Source organism: Rosa rugosa, chromosome 4, assembly GCF_958449725.1.
Source record: "Rosa rugosa chromosome 4, drRosRugo1.1, whole genome shotgun sequence".
Taxonomy (NCBI): domain Eukaryota; kingdom Viridiplantae; phylum Streptophyta; class Magnoliopsida; order Rosales; family Rosaceae; genus Rosa; species Rosa rugosa.
Genome location: NC_084823.1, coordinates 1480612 through 1500754, shown reverse-complemented (window position 1 = coordinate 1500754; position 20143 = coordinate 1480612). Strand labels below are relative to the sequence as shown.

General features: G+C 39.8%; 1 protein-coding gene and 1 pseudogene across 2 annotated transcripts; one reads left to right on the top strand and one right to left on the bottom strand.

Moving 5' to 3' along the window:
- The first annotated feature begins 2679 nt into the window (after positions 1-2679).
- On the top strand, positions 2680-15611 carry LOC133706911 (TMV resistance protein N-like). 2 transcript variants are annotated; one of them, XM_062132454.1, is made up of 7 exons: positions 2680-3172; positions 3256-3684; positions 11027-12113; positions 12211-12489; positions 12814-14501; positions 14598-14724; positions 14840-15611. In XM_062132454.1, the coding sequence occupies exons 2-7, from the start codon at positions 3485-3487 to the stop codon at positions 15353-15355; spliced, it is 3897 nt and encodes a 1298-aa protein (XP_061988438.1). In that variant the 5' UTR covers positions 2680-3172; positions 3256-3484; the 3' UTR covers positions 15356-15611. The 2 variants fall into 2 exon arrangements, with proteins under 2 accessions (XP_061988438.1, XP_061988437.1); XM_062132453.1 differs by having other exon boundaries at positions 2681-3684.
- Positions 15612-17743: 2132 nt separating this feature from the next.
- The window catches only part of LOC133742677 (uncharacterized), a 43797-nt pseudogene continuing 41397 nt past the window's right edge, over positions 17744-20143 (bottom strand).

Sequence of the window (20143 nt, the reverse complement as noted above, 5' to 3'; positions counted from 1 at the left end):
ATTGAGGTCCCTGAAGACAAGGCGAGCGCAGTCATTAATGCATCTCCCCCGCGGACAAAAAAGGAGTTACAACGTTTGTTGGGTAAGATCAATTTTCTAAGACGTTTTATCTCTAACTCTGCAGGCAAAATCCAACCGTTCTCGCCCTTGCTGAGGTTACAAGGGCAGAATGAGTTTGTGTGGGAGCCTAAACATCAAGAGGCTTTCGACAGTATCAAGACCTATTTGGCAAGCCCACCAGTCCTGGTTCCGCCCAGAGCCGGGATCCCATTAAAGCTATACATTTCAGCTGCTGAGGCCTCCATTGGCAGTCTGCTCGCTCAGGACGATGAGGGAGGTGTCGAGCATGCTATATTTTACCTCAGCCGCACATTGACAGACTGCGAGAAAAGGTATACCCCTATGGAGAAGCTGTGCCTAACTCTGTACTTTTCAGCGTGCAAGTTGCGACACTACATGCTATCCTTTACCACTTGCATCATCGCTCAAACCGACCTGGTCAAATACATGTTGTCGCGGCCTATCTTGAGGGGCCGCATTGGCAAATGGGTATTGGCTCTCTCAGAGTTTTCGCTCCAATATGTACCACAAAAAGCTGTCAAAGGGCAGGCCATCGCAGACTTTCTCGCGCATCATCCTACGTTAGAGATACCCGCACTAAAGGAGTTAGAGATAGCCTCCACCACTACAACTCGACCAGATTTGGCGTGCATCCTTGAGTACGCGGTTTGGTACCAAGCTACAGTCTCTCTGCAGCCTTGGGTATTATTCTTTGATGGCTCAAGAACTGACACACTGGCTGGTTCAGGGATTGTTTTGGAAAACCCAGTCGGTGACCGCTTCTCTTATTCATTCCAGCTAGAATTCCAATGTACTAATAATCAGGCTGAATATGAAGCTCTTATCATTGGACTCGAAGTCTTACTGGAAGAAAAATAATGAAAGTAGATCTAAGTTCACTTGTAAAATATGGAAAAGATAGAGAAAAGATGAAATGAAAGCAAAGCATGAAGGTGCAGCAACATGGAAGTGGTGATGATCTATTAAAGAGATTGTAGAAGAAAAATATATCCAAGGAAAAAGAGAAAAGCATCTAGCTTTCTTCATGTGGGTAGGAAACATGAACATGTGAATATTGAGCTGGTTTTAGGTCAGTTTCTGCCCCTTTATTCCTTCAATTATTTCTCCAACAAGACTTCATTATATGCCTTCGACTTCTTCATATGAAATGTTCCACTATGAGTGTAGATCATCCTGACAAATTTTCAGATTTTTATTCCATGTGGTTGGGCCGAAAATGCTGCTGGACCTCTTACAGGTCCAGTTTTCCAGTTTTGCTTCTGTAGAAAATTGGGCTGATTGTTTGAAGGCCTTCCACTCAAAAAAAGCTCTGGCACTCTTCATAAGAAATGATCCTTGGGCTGTCTAGAATGGATCTGCAGAGTTTCAGCTCATTTCAAGTTCATTTGGTCAGTCTGCCGCCCCTCCTTCCTTGTTTAGCTCGGTTTCTCCTAGCCGAAGTAGGAAAATGTGCTAAAGTTGACTTTTCATGTTTCCATGCTTCCATGCTTTCATAGTAGGCTTTATTTAGCCTCTAAATATATATTTCGAACTTGTCGACAATATATAGCTTGAGCCACTGACATTGGCTCAATTTCTCCAAGACACGCCTTGTCAGGCCAAAATGCTTATTTTGGGTCCAAACAATGCTACTTTGTAATCGGGTTACATATCGAGTTAAATTTCCGTTATGGCCAGTAGAGCTCTCTTTGCTAGTTGGTGCCCAATTGAATACAATTATTTGGTAGAGACTCATGATAGTATTTCATGACGTTCTGTAGATGCTTATTGTACTAAGAGGTTTACGTTCTGTAGATGCTTATTGTACTAAAGGGTGTAATAATAAAACAAGTATCTGTATTTAAAATTACTCGAAAATAAAATTTTGGCTTTTTTCTCAAACGCGTTACAGATGCAAACGAGTTTTCTAAAATTAAAAATTAATAAATATATGAAAAATGTTTTCTTTCTTAAACTAATTTATTAAAATGTGAAATTCACACATCACGACAAATGAGGCAACTCTTATATTTATATACCCTTGTGAAAATAGGAATAAGTTTCTTTTCACACACTGTTTAACAAAATAATGCTCACTGCTAGACCACAATAGCCAGGGAGAGAGATTCTCCATGGAAAAGTTGGTTTCGAAACAATTAATCCACTTTACATAAACCAACAGTATATTGACAAAGAGAATGAGGGTCCTCATTTGCTCTATCATGCAGGCTCAACTCAACTTGAATTGATTGAAAAAGACTACTTAAAAAATGAAGAACTGATTAAGAAAAAAAACAGACCTTAATAAATTAATAAACCCAACCTCGAGATATTCATCCATCTAGTATATTTAATCTAATTATTGGTGAATAGCAGTTAATTATAATTTGAATACGGTCGTCAATGGCCGGCTTCAGCATTTCCAGCTTTGGAAAATTTCACTAATATATCCATATCCATAATATTTGTCCTTTATAAGAATATTAAAACTCCATATGCGCTCCTGGCAGTTTAATTTTGGGTTCAAAAAATTAGTGGGAATTTCTCCTCTATTTTTTTTTATTTTTATTTTTTTATGAGGCTTTACAATGTCGGAATTAATGCATTTTAAAGCAAGAAATTGCTATCAGGTGTTACCCGGATCCTTATAAAAGAAAGTGTTATTCTCATTCAGTCTTCGCCATAAATAGAGATCAGCAGCGCTCTAAACTCCTTCAATGACTACCAAAATAGATCTTCCTTCTTCTTTTCCACCATCCCGTAAATTGACGTTCGATCGATGTGCTCCTTTAATAAGGCTTGAATCTGCTTTTGGGGTATTGATTTCCATTCTTTTATTTTGCATGCAGTGCTACTCGATCCCATTATTATAAAAGAAGTCCAAGTCATTATTCTGATTCTAAAAAGAGTGATGGCCTTCCCTGTCAGGCTTATGCTTTTGTCTTCCATTTGCCCGCTAGTTTTTTTCTCTGCTTTTTTTTTCTGTGGATTTATCTCTTTAGGGTTGTACCTGTTGTTCTTCTTCTCCACTGTTTCTATTTGCTGTTGCCTTTTGGGATTCAGTCTACTCCATGGACAGAGACCAGCAACACTACTGATCCACACTACTTCAGTTAACACCAATACAAATATAATTCCTTCTTCTTCTTCTTCTTCTCCACCAACCGGTAAATTTATGTACGATGTGTTCCTCAGTTTCAGAGGTAAAGATACCCGCAAAAATTTCACGGATCATCTTTATACTGCTCTCAAACAGAAAGGTATATCCACTTTTAGAGATGATGAAGAACTCGAGAGGGGGGAATCGATTGGTCCAAATCTCTTGAAAGCAATCGAAGAATCAAGATATGTGGTTGTTGTTTTCTCACGAAACTACGCCGATTCTGCATGGTGCTTGGATGAGATTGCCAAGGTCGCCGATTGCATGAAAGCCATGGGAACAAAAGTCCTTCCAGTGTTCTACGACGTTGATCCGAATGAGGTACGAAGACAAACAGAGGGTCACTTTGGGAAAGCATTTGAGAAGCATCAAAAGCGGTATAAAGTGGAACCAGACAAAGTAAAGAGGTGGAAAGACGCTCTTTTTCATGTAGGCAATCTCTCTGGATGGCATCTGCAAGATGGGTAAGCTTTCCATGTATCTCTACAGTTGATAATTTTTGGGATGAACTTTTTTATTACGGCAGGTCGCTAGTTTTTCATATGTTTTTTGTGATTGAGAATTTGTTAATCAAAAGTAAAGCTAGTCCGTATATATTACATCTGTCTCAAAAACTATAAATATGTAGAACTAAATCAAATTAAATGTCTAATTCTTCTAATTAGAATTTCAGAATGAAGAAATAGATTGGCATTATATAATTTTCTACTATCTTTATCTAATTGTTGCTTACTTGCTTTATGGGAAATTCTAGTGTGCTGGTATGTATCCCATACCCACACTTACAAAGTGAGAACTGTTTAAGTAAAATAGAGATTTGAGAGAAATTGTAGAGAGAATTGTAATCTTATTATTGAGAATAGGAGCCCTATATATAGGGATTACAAAGTACTAGTTCTAATAATACAAGGAATACCAATCCGTGTAGGATTGGGAAATCTAGAACATTCTCTCCTATTCCTATTCCTAGTTTGATAAGGCACACTAAACTTGATTTTCCTTCAACACTTCCCCTTGTGCCGCTCAAACTTGGTGGTGACGCTTCATCCGTTGCCTCGTTAAAAACCTTGCCAGGTAACAAAAACCCTGTGGGATAAAAATAACCCTGGTCGAAGGACAAAAAGAGCACAACACGTCCTTCACTCTTCGAGATCGAACATGTAGACATCATAACTCCCCCTGATGTCGATATCTCCCCCTGATTGCTACAATCGTGGGAGTTCGGATAACTTTCTCAATCCGATGCTCTTCACATGTTTCTCGAAGGTGGATTTAGGTAACGACTTAGTGAATAAGTCCGCTACATTATCCTCTGATCGGATTTGATTCACTTCAATCTTTAGAAGTGATTGTTGTTGCTGATTATAAAAGAACTTAGGCGATATATGCTTGGTGTTGTCGCCCTTGATGAAACCTAACTTCATTTGTTCAATACAAGCTGCATTATCCTCATAAATGCATGTAGGTTCATCTGTGGTAGACTTTAAACCACAACTTCCTTGAATGTGTCGAATTACAGACCTTAGCCATACACATTCACGTACAGCTTCATGTAGAGCAATAATCTCTGCATGATTTGAGGAAGTAGCAACAAGGGTCTGCTTTGTAGACCTCCAAGATATCGCAGTGCTTCCCATGGTAAAGACATAACCCGTTTGGGAGCGACCTTTGTGAGGGTCAGAGAGGTACCCTGCATCAGCAAAACCCATCAAAACATCATTGTCGTTTTGATGGAGGGGGATAGGGTGAGGCCGGCCACCCTTGATGGTGGTGGCGGCGTTGGCGGCAACATGGCCGACCAAGTTGTCATGGTGGACGGTGGCTCTTTGCCTAATGGGGTCCGATCCCATTCTTCCGTCATTCCTCTTCTCTCTGTAGGGATAAAATAGGCCCATATCAATCGTACCTCTTAGGTATCGAAAGATTGTCTTTACACCAATCCAATGGCGGCGTGTTGGCGCAGAGCTATGTCGAGCTAACAAGTTCACTGCGAATGAGATATCCGGTCTTGTGCATTGAGCTAAGTACAATAATGCGCCTATTGCACTCAAATAGGGCACTTCGGCCTCTAATGGTTCTTCGTCCTCATCCCTTGGACGAAACGGATCTTTTCCGGGCTCAAGACTACGGCCGATCATGGGAGTACTCGCAGGCTTCGCTTTATCTTCATTAAAGCGCCTTAGGACCTTCTGAGTATATGCAGACTGATGGATCAAAATCCCATCACTACGGTGCTCGAGTTCTAAACCGAGACAAAACCGTGTTTTCCCAAGATCTTTCATCTCAAATTCGGATTTCAAGTATTTAGCAGTTTCCCTCAACTCATCTAGAGTTCCAATTAGGTTCATGTCATCGACATAAACTGCTACGATTGCAAATCCGGAACTTGTTCTTTTAATGAACACGCATGGGCATATTTCATTGTTAATATATCCCTTCCCAATCAAGTAGTCACTTAGACGGTTATACCACATCCGCCCGGATTGTTTTAATCCATATAGTGAGCGTTTTAACCTTATTGAAAACGCGCTCCGTGGTTTAGAGCCACTTGATTTGGGTAATTGAAGTCCATCTGGAACCTTCATATATATCTCTGAATCTAGATCCCCATAGAGATATGCTGTAACCACATCCATAAGCTGCATGTCAAGTTTTTCGGAAACTACCAAACTGACAAGGTAGCGGAACGTTATAACGTCCATTACGGGAGAATATGTCTCCTCGTAGTCGATTCCAGGGCGTTGTGAGAAACCTTGCGCCACAAGGCGGGCTTTATATCTTACCACCTCATTTTTCTCATTACGCTTTCTAACAAAGACCCATCTATGGCCAACAGGCTTTACACTTGGGGGTGTCTGTGTTACAGGCCCAAATACCTGTCTCTTTGTTAGTGAATCCAATTCAACCTGGATCGCATCTTTCCATTTAGGCCAATCTGCTCTTCGTTGACATTCTTCAACAGAGCGAGGTTCGATATCATCATATTCTATAATTCCTTTTGCAATATGATATGCAAATGCATCATCAATCGCCATAGAATTTCTATCCATCATCTCATGTACACTAGTGTAATTTATGGAGATCTCTCTATTCTCTGGAGTTGGTTCTGACATTGGAGCGTCCCCCAATGATGTCTCTTGGACATAACCATAATCCGGAATATTCTCATGAGATGGATTATTCACATCGATGATTAATGGATTATTTTGTGCCAAACTCGCTTTCTTTCTTGGGCGAGAATCCATCGAACCTATGGGCCTCCCGCGCTTCCTGGCGGGAGCCGTGGGCCTAGCCACAACGTCACCATCACTGTGAGTGGGGATGTTGGCGCCATGCTCTGGTAACCTTGAGATGGCGTCATGTCCTCTAATTTTAGGGACATCAATCCTTGCAGGCACGTTTGCAGCAGGTATATGTGATCTCGTCACTTTAGCGATATCAGAAAACGCATCAGGCATCGATTCTGCTACGTTCTGAAGATCGAGAATTCTCCGCACTTCAATTTCGGACTGTGCGGTTCGGGGATCAAGATGAGCCAGAGTGGGGACAGACCACGACAATTCCTGTCGTTCCTGTTGAACATTGATGTTCTTATCTCCCCCTAACGACGGGAAGACTGTCTCATCGAAGTGACAATCCGCAAATCTAGCGGTAAAGAGATCGCCTGTCAAGGGTTCTATGTAGCGGATAATCGTTGGAGAATCATAACCAACGTAAACGCCTAATCGTCGTTGAGGACCCATTTTGGTGCGCTGTGGAGGCGCAATTGGCACATAAACTGCGCACCCAAATATGCGTAAGTGTGAGACATTAGGCTCATACCCAGTCACCATCTGGGACGCAGAAAAGGGTTGAGTGGCAGTGGGCCTCAGACGAATAAGCACAGCTGCATGCAATATTGCATAGCCCCAAGCAGAAATAGGGAGATTGGTGCGCATTACCAATGCCCTAGCGACCATTTGTAGTCGTTTAATGGCGGCTTCTGCGAGACCATTTTGGGTGTGAACATGAGGAACAGGATGTTCAACATCAATCCCAATGGACATGCAATAATCATCAAAAGTCTTTGATGTAAACTCTCCAGCATTGTCTAATCTTATAGACTTAATAGGATGATCAGGGTGGTGAGCCCTTAACTTAATTATTTGTGCGAGGAGTTTAGCAAATGCAGCGTTCCTTGTGGACAATAGCATGACATGTGACCAGCGTGTCGATGCATCAACCAATACCATAAAATATCGAAATGGTCCGCATGATGGTTGAATAGGTCCACAAATATCACCTTGGATTCTTTGCAAGAATGGTATATTTTCTTTAGTGTCCTTTGCATAGGATGGTCTCGATCCTAGCTTTGCTAAAGAGCAGGCTTTGCAGAACGAATAATGGGCTTTAGAAATAACCAATGAGGATTTTGGTTGAGCCACGAAGTCACAATTGACTTTAGAAGTAGAAATTGGAGTCAGGGGAGCAGAGGTGGCGTCAAAGCCACCCTTGAGCCGCAGGGGGATGGCGGCGCCGGCTAGTGGTGGCCGGACTTGGAGGGGGAAGGCGCCGTGAGGCGCAGGTGCTCCTCCTTGATCCAAATTTCGAGTTTTACTTCCTTTCGTTCGGAAAAAGGGATGTCCGTGTGAAGTCTTTAATATATGGATCATCATGTCACGACCTGGGTGTCCCAAACGGTCGTGCCAAAGCCTATATGTGTCGGAATCCCATAAATCATCTCTCATGACATGGTTGGATTCAATGACTCGAATAGTGGTTGCATACAACCCATTAGAGCGACACATAAGTTTCTCTAAGACTCGTTTATGTCCGTAGTCATTAGAGGTGATGCAAAGGAACTCTTGTCCATTCTCACAATGTGTTTCCACATGAAAACCATTGGCTCTTATATCTTTGAAGCTTAATAGGGTTCTTCCTGCCCTAGGAGCATAAAGAGCTTCGGTGACATTTAAACTCGTGCCATTTGGCAACATAAATTGGGCTGGACCTCTACCATGAATCAATTGAGATGATCCAGCCATCGTAGTCACGGAAGATCGAGATGGCGTCATCCATAGAAATAGTTGCCTATTTCGAAGGATGGTATGTGTAGTTGCACTATCCACGAGGCATTCTAGCTCTCCGGGAAACATACTGAAAAATAATAAAGTTCGAAATTAAAATATGTCCAAGACATTGAATTTTAAAAATAAATCGATACTTTATTAATAATAGCCAATGATTACATCAAAGATTCGTGACCAAAATCTAATCCAACATAAGAATCAAATCGTAGACAAATCGTAGTCATTCTATCCGTTTGGTAACTCCAATCAAATAGGACCAGGGAAGTAGAGAAAAATGTCGGTGGAGCAAAGCTCTCTTAAGTACCACTAATCTTAATTACTTTCCTAGACATCATATTTAATTAGATGCGCCACATAAGATAGAATTAATACCAAATGTCTTTTATTGACTAAGGCATATTGCCATTACATAATTCTTGGAAATAAAAATAAGGACTAAACTAATCAAAATCTGCAGCATCCTTGTGCAATTCTTTGTCAGATTTGAAGTCTGCTATGGTGAGATTGACGTTGGTATCATCACCATCTTCTTCTTCTCCTTCGGCCAAATAGGCTTCATGCTCTTTGAAGTCTCTATATGCCTTGTAATGTGCAGCTAATTGTTTGCTTGCATTGCATTGCTTGAACCAATGTTCAATAGATCCACATCTATGGCATGCATCATTACGATTTCCTCCCTTGAATTGAGATGCATCACGTGCATAAGGACGAGATTGACGTCCTTGTTGGACAATGGCGCCACCCCTATGGCCGGCGGCCTTGTGTCCCCCTCTCCCACGTTGGCCCTTGTTGCCACGTGTTCCTGCGCCATTTTGGCGGTTTCCTTCCTTTGTAGGGCGGTTATATGGACCAAAACGTCCGTTGTGTCCCTTAATTTTAGGGTTCCGCTCCTTGCGCCCTCCTTTGGGTGCATTATTATAATTCGCCTCTTGAACGCTCTTAGTTCCTATAGGCCTTGAATTATAATTCTTCACGAGGATATTATCATGTTTTTCAGCTACAGACATGAAGTCGGCGAATCGTAGATTGCCCCATCGAACTTTCAAGTCGGGGAGGAGGGTATCCTGAATATTACCAAAACGCTCTTCTAGCGCAACCCATAATTCCCTAGCATCCTTGATTGCCATGTACTCCAATCGGAGTGATTTATCCATGTGGCGTCTCATCAAGATGAGAGCGGTGGCATTATTTGTAGCCGTACGCTCAAATATGAGGTCGGGATTTGGTGCTTGAATTACGGGTAGGATCCCTTTTGAAGTGAGGTGGTTCTCAACATCTGTGACCCAACTATGATATTCCGAGCCAGTTGAGTCAAGTATAGGAAAGTCAAGCTTTGGCTTCGACATCCTGAAATAAGAAGAAGATATATATTAGTTTCGGAGTTTAAAAACTTCCACGACAACTAATAAATAAGATTTCTGAGCTATGCTACCAAGAAATCGATTTCCAAGAATAATTGGATTAGACCGAAACAATGATGTTTATATGGTCAAAATTCGATGCTTACGGACGCTCTTAGTCCGAAGTCTTACGAACGCTCTTAGTTCGTTAATTGCGTGAATCCCCACGATTCCGCTTTTCAATGATCGAACCCACGTTATAAGAAAGGTGGGATGTAGAAGAAGGGAGGTTGCAAGTCCCCGAAGAAAAAGAAGGAGGAATTTAAATTCGGAAAGCGGGAACTTTAATTATAAAAACTTACTTGGTTAATTGAAGCTTGAAAACTTAATTCTTGAACTTATGAAGCTTGGACTATTGTTGATCGATGTAGGGGATTGCAGATGCTACTTCAATCCTAATATAGGATTGCAGTGACTGTTTGATTATGGCTCGGTGTTGGTGGCAGCGAGGCGTTCTGGTTGCTGCCGAGTGTTGCAGTGGGGTAGGCCGAGATGGCAGGGTGGTTGGCTTGTTTGCGCAGTAGTACACGAGTACGTGATGCAAGCTGGGTTGCGGCAAAGCTGCAGGGGCAGCAGAGCAGCGATGCAAAGCTGTAGGCACTCGGGTGCGCGGGGCTGCTGGCAGGCAGCGAGCAGGGCGCGGGGGCGCGCAGGTGAGCAGCAGGGGCTGCTGTGAGGGGCTCGGCCTAGAGGGCTGCAGGGGCAGGCTGGCTAGCAAGGAGCTAGGTGCTGCGGCAGTTTTGATGGAAAGGGTTTTCGAGTTTTGTTTTTGGTTTTTTCTTTTTGTGGCTAGAGTCGTGCTGATAACGTGTTTAAGTAAAATAGAGATTTGAGAGAAATTGTAGAGAGAATTGTAATCTTATTATTGAGAATAGGAGCCCTATATATAGGGATTACAAAGTACTAGTTCTAATAATACAAGGAATACCAATCCGTGTAGGATTGGGAAATCTAGAACATTCTCTCCTATTCATATTCCTAGTTTGATAAGGCACACTAAACTTGATTTTCCTTCAACAAGAACAAATTTGTTCTCAAAATTGTAATTTGAGTCCTACTTTGTGTAATCTTTTGTTCTAATAATGGTAATTACACCTCTTACGACACTTTTACAAGTTTTGAACAAATTCGTTGTCAATGTTGTAATTTTTGTTCTCAATGTTGTAAATAGTGTAAATGAATATGATAAATTTTGTTCTCAATGTTGTAATTTTGGTTCAAATATTTGTAATTTTTTGTTCAAATTTTTGTTCTCATAATGGTAGGTACCATAGCTTGTCTCCTTGCTTTATATCTTGAACACATAATATATGTAAGAATATTTCATTACTTTACAGGTACGAATCCAAAGTCATTCAAGAAATTGTTCAAAACATTTTCACCGAGTTAAATCAATTAATCCCAATATCTGAGGGTTTAATTGGGATGGATTCTCATCTGAATGAAATACTTTCGTACTTAGACATTGGGAGTCCTGATGTTCGGATCATAGGGATTTGTGGGATGGGTGGTATCGGTAAGACGACTATTGCACAAGTGGTTTTTGAAAGGGTACAAGCTCAGTTTGAAGGTTGCAGCTTTCTTGAGAATATTAGAGAGGAAGCAGAAAAGCAAGGTGCAATTCATTTACAAAAGCAACTTCTTTTGAACTTTCTGAAATGTAATGTAAATGTACAGACCACTAAAATGGGAAAAGATATAATCAGACGTAGACTATGTACTAAAAGGGTTCTTCTCATTCTTGATGATGTGGATCAAGAAGAACAATTGGAAGTATTGTGTAATCGCACTTGGTTTGGTCCAGGGAGTAGGATCATATTAACATCAAGAGATGAACACTTGCTCAGTGCATTTGGAGTGGATAAAGTATACAAGGTGAATCCATTAACTGCTGCCGAAGCTCTTGAGCTCTTTGGTATGAAAGCCTTTAAGAAAGACCAGCTGGTTGGGGAAGATTTTCTCGAGCTATCCAAGGAATTTTTGAAATATGCTGACGGCCTTCCATTAGCTATTAAAGTTTTGGGTTCCTCTGTTCATGGTAAAAATGTAAAATTGTGGTCTAGTGCACTGGACAGACTAAAATCCAATCCTCAAAAAAAAATTATCAATGTTTTTAAAGTTAGTTTTGATGGATTAGAAGAAACCGAAAAGAAAATATTTTTGGACATCGCATGTTTCTTTAAAGGATGGTATATAGATCAGGTAACAAGAATACTACAAGGTACTGACCACTGTCCGGACATTGATATAGAGGTTCTGGTAAATAAATCTTTGGTAACTCTGTTTGGAAGAAAATTGTTGATGCATGACTTGATACAAGAATTGGGTTGGGAAATTGTTCGTCAAGAATGCCGTGAAGAGCCTGGAAAGCGTAGCAGGTTGTGGCTTCCAAATGAAATCATCCGTGTACTTGATCGGAGTAAGGTAATGAAACAGCCGAGTGCTGAAACTCACCTATTTATTATTATTATTATTATTATGGTTTATCTCGTGCAATAACTAGTTTTTTGCTCGTTATTAGGTTACGAGTGCAATTCAAAGCATATACCTCCAATGTCCAACAGGAGACGATGTTGATCACTCAATTGATAATGCCTTCTCAAATATGGACAAATTGAGATTGCTCAAGATTTCGAATTTGAAGTGTACCGAAAACATCAGATACCTTTCTAATGAGTTACAGTATCTGGAATGGGATGAATGTCCTTTGGATTCTTTCCCATTAGACTTTCAACCGGATAAACTTGTTGAACTTCACATGTATCTTAGCCGCATCAAACAACTATGGAGGGGAAAAAAAGTAAGATCATAATTATTATAATTATTATTTTTTTTTGAAAAGATGATAATAATTTTATACATGCTGAGATTTTAGATTCCGTATAGTCTAATTTATTAGGAAAGGGTGAAGTGGCTCTTTTGAATCACATAACTAAGGTCCTTGGCCGGTCATCCTCAGTTACACACCCATAAAAATTAATATGGCATTTCTCATACTAATATTGGACATTACTTTCAAGTCAACGTGTCTGTAATTCTATTAATTTCTGTAACTTGGAATCACAAAAGGAATGTCTAATAACCATTTTAAATCACGTGATGATCATCTTTGAAATTATGCCAGGGATGTAGCATGCTACGGCTTATTAATCTGTGGGGTTCACAATACTTGATGTCAACTCCAGACTTCACTGAGGTTCCTGAACTTGAAGTGTTAGTGCTTCGAAATTGCTCAAGCTTGGTGGAGGTTCACCCGTCTCTTGGATTTCTGAAGAAACTTCGCTGTTTGGATATGACAAATTGCAAGTCTATTGAGAGCCTTCCACCTTTCACTAGCTTGGAATCCCTTGAAAAATTATGGCTTTCACTCTGTTCAGGATTGAAGAAGTTTCCAGAAATTGAAGGAAATATGAAAAGCTTGCTGGAGCTTTATGTGGATGGGACCAGCATTGAGGAATTGCCTCCATCAATTGAACGCTTGACTGGTCTTACCATGTTGGATATGACAGACTGTAAAAACCTTTTGCATCTTCCCATTAACATTGGGTGCTTGACATCTTTAAAAAGTCTCTATCTGACAGGTTGCTCAAAAATTGATGAGATACCCGAGAATCTGAATGGTATGAAATGTCTGGAGAAGCTTCTCATTGGTCGAACTTCCATAAGGGAGTTATCTTTCATTGTAGGCATGAAAAATCTACAGTCTCTATCCTGCCGAGGATGTAAATGTCTAGTTTCAGAATCATGCAAAGCTCTGGCTTCGTTATCGAATTTGATAGAGCTAGACTTGAGTTATTGCAATCTGATGGATGGAGCATTTCTCAATGATTTTGGCAGCCTAATCTCCTTAACATTGTTAGATTTGAGTGGTAATTGCTTTGCCCGATTACCTGAAAGTATCTCTCAACTCTCAAAGCTCGACACTCTGCACTTGAGGAATTGCGGACAGCTTCAAGTGCTGCCCAAGAAGCTTCCGTTAAGTCTTCATAACGTGTTTGCAGAAGGATGTACTTCATTGACGGATTACCCAAATCAAATCAAAGTATTGAATTCATGGGAGTCGGGAGTGACTACTGTCAATTCCATCAATTCTTCAGAACTCGGAGTCTCACAAAGTTACCTAATGTCGGTGATTCCAAGTAAGGAGGGAGGATCTCCAGAGCTGCATGTGACATATAAGCATACAGTGGGCAAACAAGTTGATCATTATTTGCAAGCGGAGACAAATCTTTTGTTTTCTACGGTGCAGATGCCTTTCTGCTCAGATTTCATTGGCATATTTCCTAAAGATGAAATTCCAGAGTGGTTCAGCACTATATCTACCAGAAATCCCATATCAATCTCGATACCTCATCAAAATCTGGCAGATGATAACGAGTGGAAGGGATTTGCCGCGTGTGCTATATTCTCAGTCAAGGGGCATACTGCTCTCACCCTTATTGAACCGGATCCTGATTTTCTTAATTACTCGTGTCAAGTCACATTGGAAACTGATGTTATGCGTCTGGAACCCAAAGTGTTGGAAATGGAATTACGCCCTCTTGGATCAAGTTCTCATCTGCTTGTGATTTTCTTTTTATCTAGTTGGAAGTTTCCACAGTGGGGGTTAAATCGATCAACTGTAGTGAGGGCTACATTTGAAACCACCAATCCATCCATGGTGGTCCAGAAATGTGGAATTCGTCTAGTCTATGAGCAAGATGCTGGATGGCATTCCAGAGTATTCGGGGAAGATGATCCGATTTGTCTGAATGAAGTTGAGGACGACGCCTTTGTATTGGAGTCTGGCTGGCTTAGTCAATATTTGGAATGGTAGAATATATTTAATTTTCTGATCCACAACTAGTTAAATGCCGCTTTTCTATTTCTATCCGCATACTTTAATGCATTTTCAATTAAATATTGCAGGGAGAAATTCATTCCACCCTTGGAAGAAGAATCCACACTTGTGCTGATAAAGAACCTTGATAGAAGGGATCCCAGAACCCCACTGGAAAAATACTTTGAATTGCACTCACGAAAATATAGAAATTGGGTCTCTCTCTCTCGCGCACACATATGCATAATTTTGATTGTTATATTTCTCCTTCATTGTTATATTTCTCCTTCTTTTTTGGTCTTTTTATTGACATTTGAACTTATATTTACAGGACTGGTCTGACCCTCGTGTTGCTTATTGTGCCTTCAAGAGAGTTGAAATCTCCAAGTTGAAATGGTTCATGCCTTTTATCAACCAAGGCAACTCTGCAGAAATCCAACTGCCTTTAAATGTGTTCGATGATGATAATTGGTTGGGGTTTGCAGTATATGTTCAGTTGTCCCATGACCAATATCCAAACATTAGTCATGGCAGTACCACTATCGATTCAGAGGATGTTGTGCTTAATTTTCGTCTGGACTCTGATGTTGCTTGGCACGGGTTATTTGATCTCAACATGCATTTAAGTTTTGAGATTAGAGAGCCATCGGTATTAGATACGACTTGGTTCCTTTATTTACCGCGCACTAAAGTCTGTAGTAGGATGTGGAGGCAATGCCAATTGGCCAGGATAACTATGTGGTTCTCTAGACCATGCTTAGCAGTGCATAGTTGTGCCCTTCGTCTACAATTTAAGGAGGACGTTGAACATCTTGTAGAAACACTGACCCTCGCGGAATTACCTTGAACATCCCCCAGCATCTGTGAAGGAGAAAAAGGTGATCGAAATCATAAATTTGTGAAGGAGTAGATGTGGATTGCACAAGTAGTGGCGTAAGAACAGGGACACGCATTAGATGAACGGGACTGAACAACAGATATTGTGGTATCATCTGCACTTGAGAAGTAATTCATTTGTTCCAAAGTCTACCTAAATTTTCTTTTGAATGGCCTCTATCTTTATTTTGGTTAGTAATATCAGAAACGCGCTATCTTACTCTCAACATCTTCTTTTTCAATCTCTTACCTGATTTCATGCATGTCATCCAAAACTCAAATTCAATGCACAGAAAACCATCCAACTTTCATGTCTGCTCTTATTATATCCAAACTCTCAGTTTGCACTGCTTCTGAATGTAACCATTTTTGGAGCTTCATTTTCGTGTCTCGACTAAATCAGGTTCTTCATTTTCATCCCAAGTTCCACTATAGTTTCACTGTTATAATGCTACTCCTCTACACACATAAAGCAAAGAGAACGTCATCGAGTCAGTTTGAGACCGTCCCTCAAACTGATTCATAACTAACAAAGTAACAATGAACATCCTCTGGATCCGGATTCACCTGTATTAGATTTATCCGAAAGTATGAAACAAAAACACATTCATTAGGAAAACCAGAATTCCAGAATGGGATGTAGTACCAAACCATCACAATTACATATAATCCAATAAACACGTGAAGATTTAAATTACACGTAAACCTGAAGAACAATAATATAGCATCTTCTAGCAGTAGCATCTATACCTGTAGTCCTGTAGTCAGTTTCCAAACATGAAAACCAAGTCTACAGATTGATTGTTTCGTCGTCCAAAGCCACAAACTAGACAAACCAGAATACACGCATAACACTACTGCAACGGTCTGCCAGACTTGAGAGCCTGCAAAATACTAAACGAGTATATCACAATATGATCGTGACAAAATTCTTGATTATATGATAGTAGAAAGAATTATTGAGTACTGACATATACGGATTCTATCTACTTCACACCTGATATTTTCTTTAACCCCATGTAACCCGTACAACTATAGCCAGTAAACTTCTCTATATGATTTGACAGTACTCAAGATTATGAGCAATACTTGGTTCTTGAAATCTTTACAAACAAGACTCAAAGGAGTAGCAAACTTTTAGAGCTCTGCAATAGTTAAGCTAGTGATGACCATACAGGACAAAGTCTTAGCCAGCCAACCATGGCTATACAGAGCAATCAACAAGATATTCGCATCAGTTCAATCTATCCAATAATCTTTTGTTTTCTCAATACAAGATTAATTGGCAGTTGACCTAGGCTAGAGAACCAAAAGTCAATGCAAACAAACTCTACTTGTAACAATCCAAGAAAAAAGCAAACTTTCCTCTTTCTGGATAAAAAACTCCAAGGGATCCAGACTGTGAATAAAATTAAATGCAAGTTATTATCCCAAGATGCTGTTCATGCTAAATAAAATAAGTAACTAATACAATAACTAGCTATCCAAAGGAAAATAAAAATACCAGATAATACCGCACTATACAACAATGAAAATAAATCACTTTATTAGGTTTCCAATAATGAAACAATTTATTCAAAGAAATTTACAAGTAGTTTTCTGAATCAACTGGTTTAATGAAGTTCATTAAAATGATGTCCTCCTAATAAGAACTTAAACCCAAAATAATGCGAGCAAAATATGAAAGAACAACTTTCAGCATAACATACAGACATAATGAGCAACTTGTTCAAGACAATCTACGAACTGTTAAAGCTACATGAGAAAAATTTAGTTACATTGGTTGCCAATCGAGTGGTGAAGCAGTGTTAATGCATGAAACCCACAACAGAAAAATGAGGTTCCAACAATTCATGATTTTGAAACTCACTTATGTGCAGAATTTGTAGGCAAATTTCATGTAATGATTCAACAATTCAAATCAATTAGGCAGATGAGATTACCTGTACAGTAACTTAACTGCATGATGTAGCTGCCACAAGTAGTTTACGAAGTACAAGCTTCAACAGTTGAGACTCAAACATCAATCCTTTCAAGCAGTTTGGCATAAGAAAGATCCAGTTGGTTGTTCAGAAGTTCAGTTTCATTCTACCCTATATTGCCACCGTCCCCAGTGCAACCAACAGCATCAATACCTTTGAGTTGAATGGTCTGACCAAAGAGTTTTTTTTTTTTTTAGCTGAAGCAAATAAGAGGCATGCCCCTTACTTGAATTTAATAAAAGAGTAAGAAGAAAAGAAGGAACATAGGAGGGGGACCAAACCAAACCTCCCTACAAAAGCAACGAAAAGAAATAAGCTATCGTAACCGAAATTGGGGAAAACCCAATTGGTCACTCTGACAATGCGATAAAAGAGTTGAAAAGAACTTCTTCCGACAAATGTCGAGTTGCCGTTTCGGTTCCCATCAAGTTCCATGCCAAAGGAATGTGGACTACTCTGGCTACCTGGTGATAATTGATCAGACTGTGGACTACCAATGTTCAACTCAGTAGACACCCTCATCAATCTTGACACCATGTTGTTGTTGCCAAAGGAATTATAGGTGCACATCCGAGGAGAATTTTTATTTAAGAAATGAGATACATTGGATACACAGAATAGATCTTGCCTGGCTCCCTGCATGCCAGCAGGAAAAATGTTATAGTTCGACAAGGAAGAATTGAATTGCCCCATTGTTGAATTAGCTGCTCCAGTCATAGGGATCATGAATTCTTCCCCTTCAATTCTCAGCAGACCGGGATTCAGTGGAGCTCTGAGTCTCTTTGTGGGGGGATATACAGTATGAAGCGAAGGTACTGTATGAAGAGAAGGTGTTGATGCAACAAAGTCAACTTGCCATGGGCTCACCCTCTTAGCATTCTGCAGAACTTCAGGTTCATCCCATGTAACCTATTATATAGAGATCATTAGATAACTAAATACTAAGCAGGAACTATAGAACTTAAAATAGTATATGCTAAAGGCAATGAGTTCAGCATACGACAAAATGTAAAAATTTTAAATCATCCAACGGATATTTCTACAGAAATATTCTACCTATATACAAACAACCACAGGTAGAACTGTTGTGCAATGTTGTGTTAGCATGCCTGATATAATAGGTTACTCTTAATCTCAGGTAGAACTCAATGTGAAGCATGGAAATTCTGGTTTGCTAAACTGTGAACACAAATGGAAAACAAATTTCTATAGAGATTCAATCAAGGGAAACATTTTGAAAGAGCATACCCTCAACTCCCTAACACAACATTCAATGGATACTTATAATCTACAACCTGAATCAAAGTTGTCTTGACATGGTTATTTCTTTTCAGAAAAGGAAGTCTGCTCTTTCCCTTTTTTACCTTTCTTCTTCAAGACAATACTGATTTTAACACAAATGATACCAAATATTTGAACAGGCAAGGCCCCAGAAAAGTTGGTGGAATGCATATATTATCACAGAGGTATCGGTCAAGTAACTAGCTCGTTCATTCCCACTTCTCCTCCAACATTTAAGATACAAGTTAAATGAGCCCAACCTATTATGAATTATTCAAAACAAGCAACTGTAGAACAATTCAGGCTGATATTCCTATCAATCCCAGAAATTTTAACAGTAATATTGCAACAAGCAGAAAGTATAAAATCAAAGCCACAACAGTAATATCTTCTGGAATACAACTAAAACATAATAACTGATCAATTCAAACACGAAACTAATTATTGAAACTCCATTCCAAATCAATCCTTGATATACAAAGAAAACTACATCCAACTGGATCTACGTTACAGTAAAAAGTGCCATATAAACATCAATCAGTTTTGCGAGCCTGCATCAATGAATAACAAGTGCAATGTAATTGCCTCTACATTTCGCTTGACTCCATCAGCTGTTAATATAAATTCAAGGCCAAAAGCTGAGGAGAGAAATGAAATACCTGAAGCATACGCCATGGGGATCCCTTCCAAGAGCCATTCTCAGGAACAAAGGCTGAAGACAGAGTGCCCTGACTCCATGCCATCTTGACACTCATCCCAGCCGTCCAAAACACCTTCAATGCTTTCTCCACCACCTCTGCCTTCACCACAAAGTCGGCCCACCCAGCTTTCGGATAATGGTTAGGCTAGATGCCGATTTTTCTTGGATAATGGTTTTTGATGTAGTCATGTTGTGCTAAAATGACTCCAGTAACAGTTTTTGCTATCATTTTAGTTGTGTTTAAATCTCTCGAACAATTGTTTTTACTTAGTTGAGAGTGGTCTGAAAGTGACTCTTATGAAGTACATTTTCTTTTATGGAAGACAATCTTTATTAAATGAAACTAAGGAGTACATGGGGCGATGTAACAGCATCGAAAGAAAACAATAAAACTACGATGAACAACATTTGGACTTGTATAAATGTAACGATAGTTTCATATATGGGAAGCAGTCAACTTGGATGGGTCATTTTTAGGGAAAGCCTTCACTACATGGAGTGCTCGCTTTTCCTCTATGACAAGCAACTTGCTTTCTTGGAAGAAATCCAAGGGATCTATGCCTGGGTGCTAAAACTTCCAGTGAGACATTCTCCTCCTCCTTCATTTGGACAAACAAAAAATAAATTGAAAATTATTCTATGCACCGACGGTGCAAATGACCCAACATTTATAAGATGATCTCAACCATTTATATTTATAATTAATATTTTTATTAATAACCTAAGAGTGTATTTAATATAATCTAACCATCCATTTATATCGGTGCAAGTACACGTCGGTGCACTGAATCCTCCC

Coding starts and splice junctions, on each gene's coding strand:
- LOC133706911 (XM_062132453.1), top strand. CDS start 2,972: ATGGCCTTCCCTGTCAGGCTTATGCTTTTGTCTTCCATTTGCCCGCTA. Junction 3,685..11,026: donor GGATGGCATCTGCAAGATGG/GTAAGCTTTCCA, acceptor ATTACTTTACAG/GTACGAATCCAAAGTCATTC. Junction 14,502..14,597: donor CTTAGTCAATATTTGGAATG/GTAGAATATATT, acceptor TAAATATTGCAG/GGAGAAATTCATTCCACCCT.